This window comes from Petaurus breviceps, unplaced genomic scaffold (assembly GCF_028583685.1).
Source record: "Petaurus breviceps papuanus isolate PSGF00001 unplaced genomic scaffold, PetGlider_PUasm1.0 90775, whole genome shotgun sequence".
Taxonomy (NCBI): Eukaryota; Metazoa; Chordata; class Mammalia; order Diprotodontia; family Petauridae; genus Petaurus; species Petaurus breviceps.
Window position 1 is genome coordinate 9,236,508 of NW_027187342.1, and position 15,981 is coordinate 9,252,488.

At 37.8% G+C, this 15,981-nt stretch overlaps 1 protein-coding gene across 6 annotated transcripts in view; it reads left to right on the forward strand.

Annotated features, from left to right (window-relative positions):
- SERTAD2 (SERTA domain containing 2) overlaps positions 1–15,981 on the forward strand; it is a 158,473-nt gene that overhangs the window by 122,479 nt on the left and 20,013 nt on the right. The window contains exons 1-2 of one of the 6 annotated variants that reach the window (XR_011164618.1): positions 218–426; positions 925–6,524. The exons of 3 other annotated variants lie outside the window; for them this stretch is intronic. Coding sequence is in view for 1 of the 3 variants with exons in the window: in XM_069068966.1 (XP_068925067.1) it covers positions 464–519 (56 nt within the window). In the remaining 2 variants the exon portion in view is untranslated. Of the gene's footprint in view, positions 1–217; positions 520–924; positions 6,525–15,981 lie in introns of those variants that run through there. 2 more of the 6 variants (XM_069068966.1, XM_069068968.1) reach the window with 2 other exon arrangements.

Genomic DNA, 15,981 nt, shown 5'->3' on the forward strand with positions numbered 1-15,981 from the left:
GGGGGGGGGGGGGGGGGGGGGGGGGGGGGGGGGGGGGGGGGGGGGGAAGCCCGGACTGAAACGCAGCCCGTGCTCCCACCACTTGCCATGCAAGAGTGACGTGCAGCCTCTCGCAAGCTCCTTGCCCTCTGGCTCACGTAAACGCTCCGCCCAGTCCTGCTCTCCTTCCTTCTCCGACACAGCCTCATCACCACCACCACCCTACACCCCACCCCCCACCCCCCACTGTAGAATGCTTCTAGCTCACTGGCAGAGGACCGCAGAGCCTTAGCTCTCCGTCTCCCCCCTCCTTCCCTGACGCCACCCTTGGGTCCCCGGAGTGGAGGGGCGCTGTATGGAGGTGGTGTAGCCTTAGGAGTGGGCGGAACCCCCGCGTCCTTCCCCACCCTGCCCTGATGCTGTAGTCCTCAGGTGGGGCTGCATGTGGTAAGTTCAGCTGGACCTGTGGTCCGTGTTCGTGTGAATGCGTGTGGTGCAGGGAACGAGTGATCCAGTGCGGGCTGCCCAGCCACGGAAGCTGTAGGCACTGGGACCTGGAGGGAGCGAGGAGCGGGAGTGTGCGCGGGGAGGGAGGAGAAGGGGTGGGGGCGCTGGCAGAAAAGAGAAGGGGGTGCTATTTGTACGAGAAAAGCTCTAGTCCAGAGCAGGTAGGGGGGAGACCTCGCCTGTTCTCTCGCTCCCTGTCCCCTTACTTAGGCTTCGGAGCCCAGAGGGCCAGCGGACGGACCTGGGAGGTTGGAAGGTTGGGTCTGGGGAGGGAAGGGGGTGGGGGGGAGCAGAGCGGACCGATAGACTTGGACTGGGGTCAGGAAGGGGTCGAAGCCCCAGCTTGGAGCTGTGGGGCAAAGAGCATGGAACTGGTCTCCTTTAAAGCGAGGATGTGCGGGGGTTGTGTTATGAATGTGTGGTACTTTTTTTTTATAGGACGGTTCCCCAGCTTCAGGGCGGCTGCACATTTGCGAGTTTCCATAGTCTAGTTTGCATTCAAGTTCTATGTTGTTGGACTTCGAGGCAATTGAACCTTTCTTTTCTTTTCTCTTGTCACTATGTAGATGTATCATGCCCCAAGTTCCAAGTATATCGGTGATGTAATGTTAGGTGAATTAAATTTGTCTTTTAAAAAAATGTGTACACCTGTTGTTTTAAACATCACTCTGGTTGAATATTAGGAACCTAGACTTCATCACCATGTTAGCTACCCACATCTAAATAGGAGTAAAGATCTGCTGGTACTGATCTTTGAATCATTAGGACGGAAGGGATTACTTATCCAGAGAAAAAAAATAATTGATGAATTTTTGTTCTTAATTTTAACCTTGGATATATTACCTTTAAAAGAGGTATCTACAGACTTAAGAAATAAGTAAATTTTATGACTTTGGGTAAAAGCAGTTTCATAAATAGCAGGCTTGGTTTTATGGGGGAATATTTTCTTGATTCAGGGTGGTTTGGGAAGCTGTTCTTACTGATGTTTCAAGATCTGTAAAAGTAAGTTCCTGTATTGAGTTGGGAAGTGGGCAGTCAGCAGCTTGAGACATCCTGAGATTCTTCCAGTTCTCAGTAAAGTTGTTTGTCTGGGGAAATATGTTAATTTGCATTTTCAAGCAGTATTCATTAGATTTTCTTTTTTTTTTAAATATTGCTGTATGTTATGAAATGCTCAGGCAGTGCTTAAAAAACTTAAGAGAAGTTTTAATACAGAGGTTTGCTTAATAAGCAGCCACTAAGTATATAAGAATAGCTATTTGGGGAGTAGTAAAACTAATATAAGTAAGCCTGAGAGTCTCTACAGTCTGAGAAAATGACAAGATCCACTTGACAATACCAACAATAACTCCCACCATACATGCCCATGTACTTTTGGTACACTTAATTTAGATTAGTGATCAGAAGGCAAGCTGCTTGTTAGCAAGGAGTACACATCTCTCTTTACTCCCATTCTTTAATTGGTATACAAATGTTTGTGCTCTTTTGATTGTACAAGAGTTGGCCTGTGTAAATGTAAGTGCTGCTATGAAGGTGAAAATGCACACCTTTGAAAGAAAGACCTCAACGCCTAGCTCAAATGAGAAAAACATACAGTCTTGGCTTCGGATTTCTGTGTTATCAGTTCCTTCACAAAGAAAGCTAACTACAAGTTAAGATTTATCTTCAACTTTACTATTTGGGGTTTTTTATGGTTAAATTTATGTTGCTCATCAGTTCAAACTGTTGAAACTAATTTTTACCCTCTTTTTAAGCCCCTCTTCTCAACTGAAATATACGTATACTGTATTGTATTATAAGCCCTTAAATTTTCTTTTCTGTCATATTAAAACCATTTGAAGATAGCTTGGGTTTGTTTTTTGTTTTGTGAGGGTACGGACTACGCAACTCTATCCCTTAGTTTATTAGCATGGGTAAGGGGATTAGCAGTTTCTGTGCCAGCCAGGTATACGAGTAGGTATCCTAGGGAACAATTTATACTTGCCTCATACTCCTGGTAATAGTTGCTTTGGATGACTTCCCTTAAAGAATTAAGAGAAATATAGTTCTTTAGATTTAATGAACCCTTTGACTTTCATTGACTAATTTTGCTCATTAAAGTTTATTTAACTTGAAAGACAAAACTTGTTATTCAGTAATCTTGTATTGAATCAGAAACTAGTGAGACTGTATTTTCATATTCTAGAATTTGGGGGCAAGGTAGAAGAAGAATGGTAATTTATGCACCTGTTCTTTTAAAAGTAATTACTGCTTCAAGAACAGAAAAATAAATTTAGGGATAAGAAAGAAGTAATTAGGGAGGTTGGACAACTAAAGATTCAGAGGACTGAAACATTCAATTATTGTCAAAAATATTTTTAAGAAATGTCCATATAAATTAGAATAAAATGTAGAATTTCAAACCAGTTCAGATTTACCATTCATCTAAATGCTTTATGTTTTAAGTGTGCTGTCAGCTCAACCAACAGACTTTAATAACATTTGTTTCTTTTTTTTTTTTTTGTAGTTTGCTGTGATTTCCTAGAAACATTTCTAAAAATATCAAAACTTTGTCTTCACTTCCACTTGCACAAAAAATTGTCAAGGTCATTTAAAATACATTATGCTCACAAAAATATGTGCATCTATTTGGTAGTATAACACTGCTTTTAAATTCACTTTTAGAATTTATTTAAAGCCCTTTTGCTGAAGAAATTTTACATATGGTGATTCATTCTTGTGGCCATAGTACAGAAGGAGACAGCTCCAATTGCAATAGTTTCTTGGCAAAAAAAAAAAAAAAAAAGGAAAGCAGTCTCTGATTACTGAGTCCAAAGATCATGAAGTATGCTGAAAGCAAAAGAGGGCAAGGTCCAGTTTAAATGGAAACAGCATAGCAATAGGGGCAGAATCCAGCATAGCAGGTCCTCCCACTAATTAACACTAACCATAGGAAGTAGAAACTCAGCATTTAAAATAAGTCAGTGACATATATACCAATCACATGTGCTCTATCCACAGTTGATCATTATTCTTTTTAAAATAATTGGGTCTCTCCAAAATCATAATTACTGCTGCTGACAAATGAAATTGACTTCTGAAAAGATTTCACTCTTGTGGATATTTTAGTTAAAAACTGAGGAGACAAACTATTAACTAAAGTTGATTTCTTGCTTTCTCAGATCTGATCTGTAAGATGGGGGGGAGGGGGGAGGGAAACTATTCAATGCAGTTGACTATAAAAAGCCAAATTCTGCCTTCCGATGCAGAGGATGAGAACTACTTATGTATCTAGAGGCAGAGTTGGGCCCTGTAGCATCACATCATCCATTGTGTAGAGCAGTGTCTTTCTCCATTAGCGCTGCTTTGCAGTTCATTCTTTGTATGATTCTGTGAATGGCATATGTCAGGCCAATAAGACTACATTCATATTCTGAGTAATAAATAGATGCCTTGTTTCCCCTTAAAGATCATGAGATGAACAAAACATGCTTACTTCTATAAAATAAATACTGAAATAGAAGCAGATTATTTTTAAAAATTTTAAATTATCAAACCTAAATACAGAATTTTTATTGAATATAGTAGGAAAGGTAATCTAAATGTACATAAAGTTTTTGTTGTTTTGCTGTTGGTGATTTCATTTTATTTACAATTTTTGTGATCATAAAATTGAAAGGGACCTTAGACCAGCTTGTCCAAATAGTCTTTTACCCTCCTGTGCCTAATATAAATGGAACTTAAGTACAAGTAAAGGATTTAATCTTCTCAATTATAATACCTGTCAGGATCATCTGTAGCAAATGCAATGTTTTATTTTAATGTACTTCTAAAAATCTAGCACAGAATATGTATTGTGCATTCAAACTGGTAGGGATCTTCAGTCAAAAATGTGACAAAAAACTTTTGTTTTCTAACCTCTCAGATTTCCACTATTAGTCTGCTTAAAATTCTGTTTTACTCAAAGAGGAGATGACAAAATTTGTTGACTGAACTGGGCTAAAGAAACTCCCAGGATTGGAAGTAAACTATGAAGATACATTAGAGTAGGAGTTGGAAGGAGTGAGGAGAACATATTTAAAGTCGACATACAACTGCTACAGCAGGTCTGACTAGTTTTAAGTGCCCAAAGGCAGCTTTGTCATTACTAACTGTAGGTAGCAGCAAACTGGAATCCTTAGACTTAATTCATGTGTATGTTATCTTCTTTCTCCATTAATTCTTATAATTTCATAGAGTTGACATTTCTAAGTTTTTTTTTTCATTTTCCTAGAAAACATCTTTGAAATTACATTGAAAAGAAATCCTAGTTTTTCTGCTTTAGTTTTAGAAGGAAAGGATTCTGGTTCTTTGAGAAGAGCAAAGCAATTTAAGGTTTGAACTACATGAATATGTTGAGTGAGAGTAAAATGTACTACCTGACTCTTCTATAGTTAAAAATGCCTAATAGTAACATAATGTCACTTGCTGCAAATCAACCTTTAGCCTCATGCCTTCCTCCTCTCCCAGGCCAGCTGCTTATCATTCCACTCCATGCAGCAGTTACTAGGGCTTTGAGCAGTCTTACTTTAGTACCCCACCCATATATTTGAAAGTATTGCCTGAGTTAACTCTTTTGGGGGAATCCAAAAGTTCCAAGGATCATTTCTTTAGCAAGCAAGTTTACATAACTTTATAGATACATTAATGAATTAACCAGATGCCAATCCTAAACTAGCTAATCTTTAGTTGAGTTTTTTCCCATGTTTTATGAGACATGATAGAATTTGTCATTTGTCAGATTGGGGGCAGGGCAGTAAAGGAAAAATTCAGTGAACATTCACATGAAATGTGTATGGCATAGGAGTTGGTTGAACAGAATAGGATTTTAAGCTGAAGATGAAACGATTTCTTTTAAACATTTCTTGATTTTGGTTCCATTTAGCCATTATCTCTTCCATACTGTCTAAAAACAGACTAGGATTTTTGCTTTTACCATGTCTAGAAAAAGCCATTCCATGTAGTGATAGTTCAGACTAACCATCTATATCATGTTTGGTTATTAAATGTAAAATTATATACTGTACAGAATAGTTAGCTTATTCTAGAAGTGAACTTCTACCTCGAGATGATATGGCAAGACTAAAGTATTACAAGATATATAGTAAATTGAAACTGGATATGTTGAAGGCACCTTTTTCTTGAGGCTAATAGAGTTTGAATTATTATTTAAGTAGTAGTCACTTCACATTTTAGTGGAAAATTCTTTTTCTACGGCTATTAGAATTGAATTTGATGCAATTATTTTTCTTCTTAGTTATAGCACTGCTGGTGTTAAACATTCGGAACACCACAGGTACTGTTATCAATACCTCAGAAGGCTACTTCAGGAAGAAAGATAGGTCTCAAAATGGGCATTATAATTACTGAAAAACAAATGTTTGCTTTGTATGATGCCATATATTACCCCAAATTTTCAGATCAGATCCTTGATTCATTTATACACTTTGTGAACTACTTATTTGTTTCTATTATAAAGTTGAAAATCTACTTAGGCAATTAAATAAGCTGAGTGTTTATTTTTATATGGCTGGAACAAATTTTTACTTCTCCTGGACAAGTGGACAAGTGATTATTTGTAAGTTCACAATAGTATTTTTCCCCCTTTTGAATATCATTAAATAAATTTCTTCTTGATAGCCTTGTGACATTATTCAGATTGTATGTTGTAGAAATACTTCCCTTCAGCATTCCAGAATCAGAATATGCATAGTTTATGCATACTTTTACTTAGCAAAAAATTTACATTTGTCTGTCTTCTACCTTTTCACTAGTGGTTGAAAATTAAAGAATGAAGTACAGCATGTATCCATGAGAATTATTTTGTATCATATCTCTGTACAGCAACATGGTATTCAGAATTTGAAAGCAAGGACTCTTCAAAAGTAATCAGAAGCTTCTAAGACAATTTTAAAATACTTTCATGGATATACTTCCTAATGTAACTTGCTTACTTTTAGTGGCAAACAGTTGGACAGTAAATAAAACTTAAAGGATAAATTAGCCTCCTTTGTTCTAAGGTGTTATTTTCATTTATTTAAATATATATATATATATATATATATATATATATATATAATCCAAAAAAAAAGACTCAGTTTGACTCTTGTTTATTGTATAGTCCCCTTTTAAAAAAAATCCATCACATCTTCTTTGCAAAGCTTTTGGTTCCTTCCTTAAGAAGCTTTTTTTTTTCCTACAGGCAGTATTTGTCAAGGGTCTATAATGTGAGGGGAAAAACAAGGGATCTTTGGGGAAAAGATGCTATAGAAGGGTTGAAATAAGGATCCCATCTAAGTAATTATTACTACAACAGAAAAAATTTTCTATTGTACTCAGAGACTGCTAAGCTTCTTTGATGTTCACATAACTTTTTGGGAACTACACATGGTAAAAGGAAAGTAGAAGCTAAAGATGTTTTAATTTTTAAGTCTATTTGCTAGATTCTGCAAAGCAGTGAAAATAGATTCTTTAATTATCTAAAGCTGTCATTTAATAAGAGTAAACAGCTTTCAGATGAAAAGTGACTTATGTTAATATATTTTCTACAACTTTGTTATTGCACATATAGCATCATATACCTCAGTTTATAATCTTACTAAAATAGTGTGTTATATATACTGCATGTATCGCTGTCACTTTAAGGTTAACTGCATTATAGTTTACAATTAAACTACCCCTTCCTGTCATCCTTCCTTCTAGAGTGTTTTGTGGCGGCAGTGTCTGAAGAAAGTAATATTTGTTCAGCTTGGTGGTGTTTTACTGCACTGAAAAGATTATTTAAGGCTTCCAGAGTGATAAAAATTAGGGTTAAACTTAGAGAAAATGTTTTGTGACTGGAAGGTTTCTTCAGGATTGTTTCTTGTTGAAGTCCACACAGCTTGTCAGGGCATGGACATTTGTTACTACAAGCCTGGTTCTCTTTTGAGAAATGTTTCTGAAATTTAAACTAGAGTTTGAAGCATTGATATTACTGTTTACTGACAGCACATTTTTCTGTTTGGAAAGATATGTACATGCCATAATTGATATTTTCTGCTTGAAACACCTCCTACCCCTTACCTGTATTTGTTCAGCTCTGCCACAATGGAGTTTGGAAATGATCTTGAAAGGGGAGTTCTTTTTTTGTTTTTGTTTTTTTGTTTTGTTTTTGAAATAAGAGTTCTTTGGGATGCCTATAACTAGAGTTGTGAAGCATCATCACCCTTCTTGAGAGAAGGGAAATCTGCATTGTTCTCCCATCCTCTCTCATGGCCGGCTGTCAAGTGCACTCTGGCAGATTACAGAGAGACAGCCCAAACTTGCTCAGCATAAGGGTAGCATATGCTTGTTTACATAGAGCACTGCTTTCTGGGGTTGTTGTTTTTTTTTAATTTGTATCTGGCTCCTAACACAATGCCTTGCACATTGGTGCCCAAAAAAATGATTGAGTGTCTGGAGAGAAGACCCTACCAAAAAATGACTTCAGTTTTAAGTGATCTAAAGGGTACCATCTCATTTTTAATATGCAGGATTTCATCTGTAGGTTTTGGTGTTTGGGTAAATTGATACAAGTTCAGAATCAATAGTCCTACTTATCCATCACCTTAAATGGAGTTGTATGATTATATGTGCTGCTACCTTTAGCCAAAGTCTTTAACACAGGTAAAAGACAGGGCAGGGGTGGGGACCTATGATTTCATTGGTATGGGGAACTTGAGGATACTCCATCCACCAAAGCAAGTTGGTATCTTCTCTGCAATTTATAGTCTTAGAGAGTAGTAACTTAGATCACCAAGAGGTTAAGTGACTTGACCAGGGTCCCACAGCTAGTCTATTTCAGAGGTGGGACTTGAACCCATGTCATCTTAGCTTCAAGATCAGTTTTTATATACTACATCAAATGGCCTTTCCTTGGGAAAATACATTAATTCTTAATGTTCTCATCACTTTCAAGGATAGACAAGTGACAGATATTCCCATATGGGGGATGGTAAAACTGAGTAACAACCACAAAGAATCTTTGAGATCATCTAATCCAGCACACTCGTTTTACAGTTGAAGAAATGGAGGAAGGAAGTGTGAAGCATTTTGCCCCCATGGTCTTATAGAATGGTCTGAGGCAGAGCTGGAATGAATTCTGATTTCTAGGCTGTTGCTATTTTCACTACATCATACAACTTCCCAAAGAACTTGGTATAGCCAAGACTTCATAAAAATCAAAATTGGAACCTAAAATGCCTATCTAATTTTCAGATCTGTTCCCATAAGACTGAAACTCATCCTAACAGAGGAATAAAAAAATTTATAATATAAACAGTTACTTAGTGATATAATGTAAAATCTTTTGTCCTCTTAATTATTTAATAAGGTAATAATTTATTCTAAATGTTTATTACAACACCTTCTAAGACTAACAGACATTGTTTGGTTTACTAAATTCAATTATTTCAAAAAGTTTTTCCAGAGAAAAGGTCATACTTGACAAACTAACAATACATTAGGTGCTGTTTTTAATTTAATAGAAGCATATGCTTCCTCTAAAGACTGCAACCAGGAAGAGTTTTTAAGTGTGGACTTGAAGAAGCAAAACAGTAAAACTTCCAAATGTTGAAAACCATAATGCCTTGCTTTTAGTTAAACTAACTGCTTGACATGTTTTTAGTTTTTGCAGGTTTTCAGAAATAGTAAAAAAAAATGGTATGGGTTGTACTTATGGATCTCAGTTGAAATACGGTGTCTGATCATTAATAAACAGCTTGCTTTGCCCTCCGGGCCTCAAATAGTACAGTATGCAACAAGGGAGTGCAGGCAAGGCACGAAGATGGAAACAGTAGTATCGGATTACAGTTTCAAAATATCGCTGGAACACGTTAGCTGGCTTTACTCTATTGACTGGCTTTATAATTACATTGCTGATTTGTTAGGGACGGCTCTGCCTTACTTTCCAATTAACATGGCTGTTACTGCAGGGACTTCAGAAATACTGAATGCATTTTCATTACAAAGTAGAAAAAAAAAGTGCTATACTGATCTCTGGTGGAATTAGGTGTTCTACTGACAAAGATTCTGAATCTCTCCTTCGGCTCTTACAAGGATCTTTACCAGATCCTTACAATTAACCTTCTTAATAATTCGGGGGCTGGGGGGGGGGGAAGGGCAAGGATTCCTATCCAGTAAGATTGATCCTTGTTTTTAGCATTTACTTCATGCCAAAGGCAAGGATGTTTGAGCTATCACTACTTTAAGCTATACAAATACCCCTTTTCACCTTAGCCTGCTCTCACTAAATATCCTCACCCGGGAACTTTGCAAAAACAGTCACAGCTTTTGAGCCAACTGCAGCACACCCTATCTGTTTGTGCATGACTGTGCTAAAAGCCATATGTACTTTTATTAGCTTCTCTCTGTGACCCTGCCATCCTTACCCACTTCAACCTTTCTAGAGCATTGTTTTTAATCCTATGTTGTGCTTCTTAAAAAGAACACACTATTTGATTTTTTGGTTTGTTAGACTTTAAAAGGTTTCTTTTAACTGTATAGAATGAGTTTGCCCAAACCCAAATTTCCCCTAGCTAAAATAGGATAATTCTTTTCCCTTCATGAGCAGTTGTGATGACAGACCTGAGAGAAGACCCAGAGTTTTCACATAGAGAGCAGTTATTTCTTCTGGTGCTTCGTTCCCTTTCTTTAGGAGGGGTGGCAGGTGGAAAAGTGCCTTTTTGTCAAAGGCAGAAGCTTTCCAGCTGGACTGCCTCATAAGCCATGATCAATTTTTTTTTAAAGTGCCAGTCAGTCACTTGAGGTGGAAACAGAAAAATGAGAATCACCTTCTGTGTTTCAGAAGCAGTGCCAAAACAATTCATAGCTTAACTCTCTCAGGTTTGAGCCAGCCTTCTTTTGTTGGGAAAGTTTACCACTGTTAGCCCTTCATTTAAAAACTTTGATGGTAGTGGTGATACTTGGTTGGTTGGTATGTTTGTTTGTTTGTTTTTAGGGGGTGTTACAAAATTACTTTTTTTTACACAGAGACATTCGGTTCAATATATACCCTCTTCCCTCAAAAAAAAAGAAAGTGAAAGAATGCATGTTTCTTTATTCCGTGGGTTGAAATCTGTGTATAAATATATGTTCTGTGGTTTTAGCTGCACAGGATGTCAGTGAGGAAGTAGCCACTGCCAACCTTGCTTGAAGACATACTTCACACAATAGCTAGACCCTCCTACTTTTTCTTTCCTTTCAAACTCTGAATCCAACTGGATAAATCGCTGCATATGAATTGTTGAAGTTCATATAAATTACTTTTAATTTATCTTCTCTCCTTACCCTTTTTTAAAAAAAATTGCAAGAGTTCTAACAGTGCTCCTAGAAGAACATACATAAATAGTGGCTTTATGTGTGGAGCTTACACTCTTCTGGGCTGTTCAGACCATAGCTGAAGAGTCTGGGGCTATGGTTGCTTTTTTAAAAAATGTATTGATATCCTTTGTTACATAACTTTAATTTCCAAATAGATCCTTCCTCTCAACTTCTCAGAGAGACTTCTCTTCTAACAAAGAATTAAAGAGGGAAGAAAAAATTAGTTCAGTAACATTAATTAACATATCAACCAAATCTGACAGTATATGCAATGCTATATAGTCATAGCCCTCCACCTCTGGAAAGAGGAAATACTTGTTTTTCTTACCTCTTAGGAGCCGATGTGGTCGTTACAATTACACAGGGTATAGTTTCTTTTTTTGTTCCTTCCATTCATCCTGTTGTCATTCTCTATGTTGTTTCCCTAGTTCTGTTTACTTAACTTTATAACAACTCATGTAAGTCTTCTTCTTTTCTAAATTCTTTCGATTCATCATTTCTTGTGGTGCAATAATATTGTATAGCTAGATTTTGCAGTGGATAGAGCACCAGGCCTGGAGTCAGGAAGACTTGAATTCAAATATGGCCTCAGACACTTATTAACTCTGTGAACCCTGGGCAAGTAAGTCATTTAACCCTGTTTGCCTCAGTTTCCTCATTTCCTCAAATGAGCCAGAGAAAGAAATGGCAAAGCACCCTAGTATCTTTCTTTGCCAAGAAAACCCCAAGTGGGGTTGTGAAGAGTGAGACACAACTGAGCAACGACACAACATTGCATTACTTTCATGAGCCATAGTTTGTGAAGCCATTCCCCCATCAATATTTCTAGGTCACTGGTACTGCAAGAAATGCTGCTATAAATGATCCATGATCAGTTCATGGGAAGGACAAACCGATTATGTATATTTTACGTATACATATATTTAATATATACTTTTTTTTTTACATAAAATGAGATCTTTTTGTCTTTGATTTCCTTGGGATAATTTCTTCACAATTCAATTTCTGAATCAAGTATAGACATCTTTGTCACTTTCTTAGTATAATCCTGCTTTCCAGAATGATTGAGCCAATTCACAGGTCTACCAGCATGTCTGGCTTTCCCTTGGCCTGTAGTTTCTTAAAGTCCCCTTTTAAATGTAGACATTTTTCTTCAGTGCCACGGACTTAATTTTTTTTCTTTAATTTTAAGTCTTCACTTTGTAGTTATAGGCAATTCCTGGAGTGGAAAGCCCTGTACTATTGATGCAGATCAGTATCTTATCTGAAATATATCAATTTAGAGTGTTCCCTAGGGCATTGAGAGGTTAATTTTTTTAAATAGCATATTTATTTACAAAATCTTCCATACCTCTGTGTAAGCTGTCAAGGGAAACAGGGTCAGCTTCCTCTCTGGCTCCTCTTCCTGACCCTAAATGTTGGTGTTCCTGTGGTTCTACCCTCAGCCCTTTTCTTTATTGCTTGGCAAGCTCATTTATTCCTCTGACTTCAATTACTGTCTTTACATAGATGATTTACAAATCTGTATCTCTTGCCCTGGCCTTTCTCTCTAGCTTCAATTATGCATCTCCTACCTACGTTGAAGATATTTCTACCTGAATTATAGAAGCATATATTTACAACTGTAAGTGATCCCAAAAGCTGTGTAGTTCAACTGCTAACCTTACAGATGAGTAAACTAATAGCTTGGAGGGGTTAAGAGACTTGCTTATGATAACACAGGTAGTGTCAGGTAGGATTTGAACCCAAGCCTTCTGGATTCCAAGTTCAGCATTTGAACCATTTTACTGTGCTGTCTCTCCTTGGAAATATACCACCAGGACTTCAGATTCATCATGTCCAAAGCCAAATTTACTTACATTTCTTCTAAAGCTGTTCCATTTTCTGACTTCACTATCTTTGCTAGTGGCACCACCAATTATTCAATCATTCCTGCCTGATACCTTCTTTTTAACCTCCCACACCTAATCATTTGGTAGGTCCTGTCAATTCTGCTTCTGATATATCTGTTTCTAACTTATCCCTGCCTCACTAGGCCTACTGCCACAAGTCAAGTGCAGGCCTCTCTGCATTAGTCTTGATTTCTTCCCTCTCTGTCCTTTCCAGTACATCCGTCCCATTGCTGTAGTAATCTTCCTTATGCTCAGTTCTGATTATACCTTCTGCTCAGAACCAAGTAATGGTTCCCTGTTGTGTACTGAATAAAGTTCAGACTCCTTAGTCTGATATTTAAGCCCCTCCACAACCTATTATCCCTTCCACAAATGCTATTCTCCTCCTAAACTGGGCTACCTGATTTTAGAGGCATCCTGGTACTGTGGAAAATGTGCTGAAATGTGCAGTCAGACTTGAGCCTAAAGCACTTAAACCCTCTGGGCCTCAGTTTCCTTATCGGTAAAATCAGAGGTTGGGCCAGTCAGTCAGTAAGCATTTATTAAGTACTCACAAGGGGCGCTTGCTGCCACGCCAAATGCTGGCAATACAAGGAAAAGCAAAATGAGAGGAAGAGCGTCTGCGTTAATGAGCCTCCATCCTAATGGGAGAGTGAAAAGAAGGCCTCAAGTGGCTGCATCTGTATGACTGCTAAAGTTTCATCCGGCCTACTTATCCTGTGTCCTACGCCTAGAATACGCGTCTCTGCCCACCTCTCATCTTTGCCCGCTGAAATCCTTCCCATCCTTTAAGGCCCACATCAGATTTCATCTCAGGGCCTCCTGGCCCTCCACTAAGTTAATTATCTTCACCACCACCACCGTGACCTCTTCCTCTACCTTCACATGCTCAGAGATATTGCAAGACACTTGGTTTGTACTTCTCATGAATTTTTCATATATCATTTTGTATTGTAATTGTGTATTTTGTGTTTTCTCCGATAGATTGTGACCTCCATGGAGGCAGGGACCTTTTTTTTTCCTTTAGTATCCTTTTTATCTCTTCTAGCATCTACCATGGTCTTCTCCCCATAGTAAGTGCTTAATGAATATTGAAATCATGGTTTTTTACTTCTTCAGTTACCTAAAACAAGATTAGACAAAACTCTTGAAAATTTAGGAAGCAAACTAAACTTTGTTCTTAAGGGGTTGAAAAAGGTATTTAATGAGTTTCTCCTGACCTTGATTTCTGTGATATCAAAAATGGTTGCCTCTTCACCTCTGTTGAGAATGTTTTCACTTAGATTCATAAACAAGGAATCCCAAAATTCATATTAGGTTGTGTTCCAAAGTATTATGAGACAGTTGCTTGGAATTCATGATATTCCTCTGTAGTAACAATGTCACAAATCAGGGGGCAGCAAATTTGACCCACTACCTATTTTTGTACATCTGTTGAGCTAAGCATGGTTTTAGCAATAGAACTTCACTTAAAAGATGTAAAAATCATTCTTTACTTACTAGCTGCCTGTGGGATTTGGCCCTTGGCTATAATTTGCTCACCCCCTCTTTAAATGGTATGTCCCTAGGCCAAATTATCAGTGCCTATTTAGTACATAATTTACCTGAGGTATAGTAAAATATCAGTAATATATTTACATACATCTTAAAAATTTCAGAATACTTTCTTGACATCATACTGTAAGGTAAGTAATGAAGGCATTAATATCTCCATTTTACAAATGAAGAAACTGAAGCTCAGAGAAGTCCAATTACTTTTCCATAGTCACACAGTTTGTAAGCTGGTGTCACTGAACTATTTGTACAGAGTCTAAATCCAGCAATTATGGTTGTCATAGCAAGAGAAGAAGTAACAAGGCTCCCTCCTGTGCCCATTTTTTTTTAAAGCAATTGGGGTTAAGTAACTTGCTCAAGGTTACACAGCCAGGTGTTTCTGGGTGGGTGCTAAGTGTCTGAGCCCGGATTCGATCCCAGGTCTCCTGACTCTGGGGCCGGTGCTCTTACTCACTGTGCTACCTGGCCACCCCTGCCCACTTTTTTTTTTCCAGCTTAAAGACCATATTGGGAAAGACAGTCATACATAGATGCTAATGGTGGGTATTGAATAAGTTAGGATAAAGCAACTATGAATGCAGTAAGTTTCATCCATTTTCAGAGGAAACCCAGACTCAGGCTAGACAATTTAACACAAAAGTCTTTGGGTTTTGGTGGGGAGGAGTATCCTCCTTTCCTTCCTTCTCTATTTTTTACCATCCCGGCCCACCAGAGATAAGCAGGATGGTAAAGTAAAACTAGGTGTCAGCATATACATCTGGAGAAAAGGAAAAGAGGGAAATCTCAACTCTTCAGCAACAGGGCAGGGAGTAAAGATCCTATGATCAACTGCTATATAGGGAAGTATCGTGGAAAGAATACTAAATTAGCTCTGAGTCAGGAGACATGCATTCTTGTATTGGCTCTGCCACTGCTTGTGTAAACTGGTGTGAACTTGGACACATCCTTAACTTCTCCTAGCCTCAGTTACTGCATTTTCAGGAAGGGAGATGTGTGAGAGTAGCCAAAATCATCAAACGGAGGAAGGTCATATGTAGCACCACAGCTGAAACCATGTTACTGGGAAGTGAGTGAGCATGGAATCTAGACAGCATACTGCTCTAAAGGCTTTACAGAGAAGAGAAGCAACTAGGAAACTAGTCCTGATAAAGGAGAGTGTCTAGTTACTATAGCCACTTGCAAAGCATATGAAACAAGAAATTTGTATCGCAAGAAATCCTCTAGAATTTGCTTTTTTTTTTATTTGAAAATCCAAGAGGAACAGAAGATTCAGTTTGAATATTCGATGGAAAGGTGATTTGTGATTTGTGTGTAAGAGTGGGATTATCAACAGCCATGTTTCAAAAATTGATATGATGAACTAACTGTGTGCCATCCATTTGATCCTCCTAATGATAGGTATTATGAGTGACCCAGTGATTGTCATTTTGCTTTTGATTGTAATTATTATAGCTACTGGGGAAGAAGCTGGTCAAGATTTAGATACCTCTTTAAGGTCCAGAAGGAGATATTCCTGCTTAAAGAGTAGGGACCATAGTAGGATAAGATCCATGCCCCTCGAAGGCCAAAATCCCCATCTCTAAATGGATTTATATCTGCTTTCATATATCAATTCAGTTTTTGAAAAATTTTGAGGTATTTCTCTTCTTACTCAAGATTCAGATTCTAGCTCTCTTTCAGTCTGAGAAGGCAG